This window comes from Otolemur garnettii, unplaced genomic scaffold (assembly GCF_000181295.1).
Source record: "Otolemur garnettii isolate 467f Iridium unplaced genomic scaffold, OtoGar3 scaffold00008, whole genome shotgun sequence".
Classification (NCBI taxonomy): Eukaryota; Metazoa; Chordata; class Mammalia; order Primates; family Galagidae; genus Otolemur; species Otolemur garnettii.
The window spans coordinates 17,066,526-17,068,779 of NW_003852403.1; the positions used below are offsets into that span (position 1 = coordinate 17,066,526).

The window sequence follows — 2,254 nt, forward strand, 5'->3', positions numbered from 1 at the left end:
GCCTGTGGTCCCAGCTACTTGGGAGGCTAAGGCAGGAGACTTGCTTGAGCCCAGGAGTTGGAGGTTGCTGTGAGCTGTGATGCTACGGCACTTTACCCAGGGGGATACCTTGAGGCTCTATCTCAAAAAAAAAAAAAAGAGAGTGTAACTTCATTAATTGCTATTGTGGAATAATAAGGAGTACATTTGTATAAATACCGCACGCTAACTGATTGTGCCAGTGGAACTCCTAATGAGTACATTTGTCTTATGAAAGTTTCTGTGGATGTGGGGGACATTTTACTGATTTTAAGATTTTATTTTCTATTGTTTATAGCCACAAACACAACCTGTGAAGCAAGTATAAAATCATTTTTCTGGCCTCTGTTCCTATTTTTATTTATTTTTTCTTTTATTATTTTTGTTTCCTATTTTTAGTTGGCAATAGCCAAGAATAACATCATTAAACTCCAAGAAGAAAATCATCAATTACGAAGTGAAAATAAATTGATTTTAATGAAAACACAGCAGCATCTAGAGGTGAGCATAGATTGCTTTCAAACACTCTTCTGTGTTAGAAATTAACACTTTTAAGGTCTTTTCACAAAGTAGATATTTTTGTGTTAGTGATTATAGAATAAAAAGGTTTTATGTTTTCTTCCAAGGTTACTAAAATAGATGTGGAAACTGAGCTTCAAACATATAAACATTCTCGGCAGGGGCTGGATGAAATGTACAATGAAGCCAGAAGGCAGCTTCGAGATGAATCTCAGTTACGGCAGGTAGGTAACTTTGAAGTTACTTTAGCAAAATCCTGGGAATAACTTAACCTCAAGCAAGCACCATCTCAAGTCTCTTTCAGCCCTACCTGCCTTATTTTATTTGGTGTGGGATAGCAAACTCACCCCTTAATACTCTCAAATTCTTTTTTTTTTTTTTTTTGAGACAGAGTCTCACTATTTCGCCCTCAGTAGAGTGCTGTGGCATCACAGCTCACAGCAACCTCAAACTCTTGGGCTTATGCGATTCTCTTGCCTCTACCTCCAGAGTAACTGGGACTATAGGCGCTCACCACAATGCCCAGCTTTTTTTTTTTGTTGCAGTTGTCACTGTTGTTTAGTAGGCCAGGCCGGGTTCGAACCCACCAGGCCGTAACCACTGTGCTACAGGTGCTGAGCCAATCCTCTCAAATTCTTTAAGATTCTGCTATATCAATGGTTTTTAAACTGTTGAGTTACAGTCTATAGTTGTAAAATGAATGGGATGTGACCAGCATTACAAAAAATGAAAAATAGAAGATATAAAAGGACATATTTAAATATTAGTAAAACATTCTCTTTTTTTGAGTCAGAGCCTTAAGCTGTTGCCCTGGGTAGAGTGCTGTGGCATCACAGCTCACAGCAATCTCCAATTCCTGGGCTTAAGCGATTCTCTTGCCTCAGCCTCCTAAGTAGCTGGGAATACAGGCACCCACCACAACACCCAGCTCTTTTTTGGTTGTAGTTGTCATTGTTATTTGGCAGGTCCAGGCTGGATTCAAACCCACCGGCTCTGGTGTACATGGCTGGTACCTTAGCGGCTTGAGCTACAGGCGCCGAGCCGAGTAAAACATTCCTTAAATGACAAACTTATTGAAATGGAGAGCACATTTGTTTCCAGGATCAGGGGTGGGTGAGAAGGAAGGAAAGGAAGGAATGATGTGACTCTAAAATTTAATGTGGGGGGGGTCCTTGAGTGATGGAATTGTGGTCTGTATCTAGACTCTGGACCATATCAATGTCAGTGTCTTGGCTGTGACACTGTACTACTGGTATAGTTTTTCAAGACATTAGTATTAGAGGAAATGAGGTATAAGGGTATACAGATATCTATCTTTTCTCACAAATGCATATGAATTTGCAGTTATCGTAAAATAACACATTTAATTGAAAGCAAAAATAGATGGGTAAAATCATATTTAAAATTAACTTTTTTTTTTTTTTTTGAGACAGAGTCTCACTTTGTCACCCTTGGTAGAGTGCCTTGGTGTCACAGATCACAGCAACCTCAAACTCTTGGGTTCAAGTGATTCTCTTGCCTCAGCCTCCTAAGCAGCTGGGACTATGGGTGGCTACCACAACACCTGGCTATTTTTTAGAGATGAGGTCTTGCTCTGGCTTAGGCTGGCCTCGAACCTGTGAGCTCAGCCAATCCACCTGCCTTGGCTTCCCAAGTGCTAGAATTACAGGCATGAGCCACCATGCCTAGCCCTAAGAAATTTCTTTCTTTTTTTTTT

At 40.2% G+C, this 2,254-nt stretch overlaps 1 protein-coding gene across 6 annotated transcripts in view; it reads left to right on the forward strand.

The window, feature by feature from the left end:
- The window catches only part of RUFY2 (RUN and FYVE domain containing 2), a 49,516-nt gene that overhangs the window by 18,009 nt on the left and 29,253 nt on the right, over nt 1-2,254 (forward strand). For all 6 annotated transcript variants that reach the window (XR_002771746.1, XM_023509648.1, XM_012801376.1 and 3 more), the window contains 2 exons: nt 418-519; nt 645-761. Coding sequence is in view for 5 of the 6 variants with exons in the window: in XM_023509648.1 (XP_023365416.1) it covers nt 418-519; nt 645-761 (219 nt within the window). In the remaining variant the exon portion in view is untranslated. The remainder of the gene's footprint in view (nt 1-417; nt 520-644; nt 762-2,254) is intronic.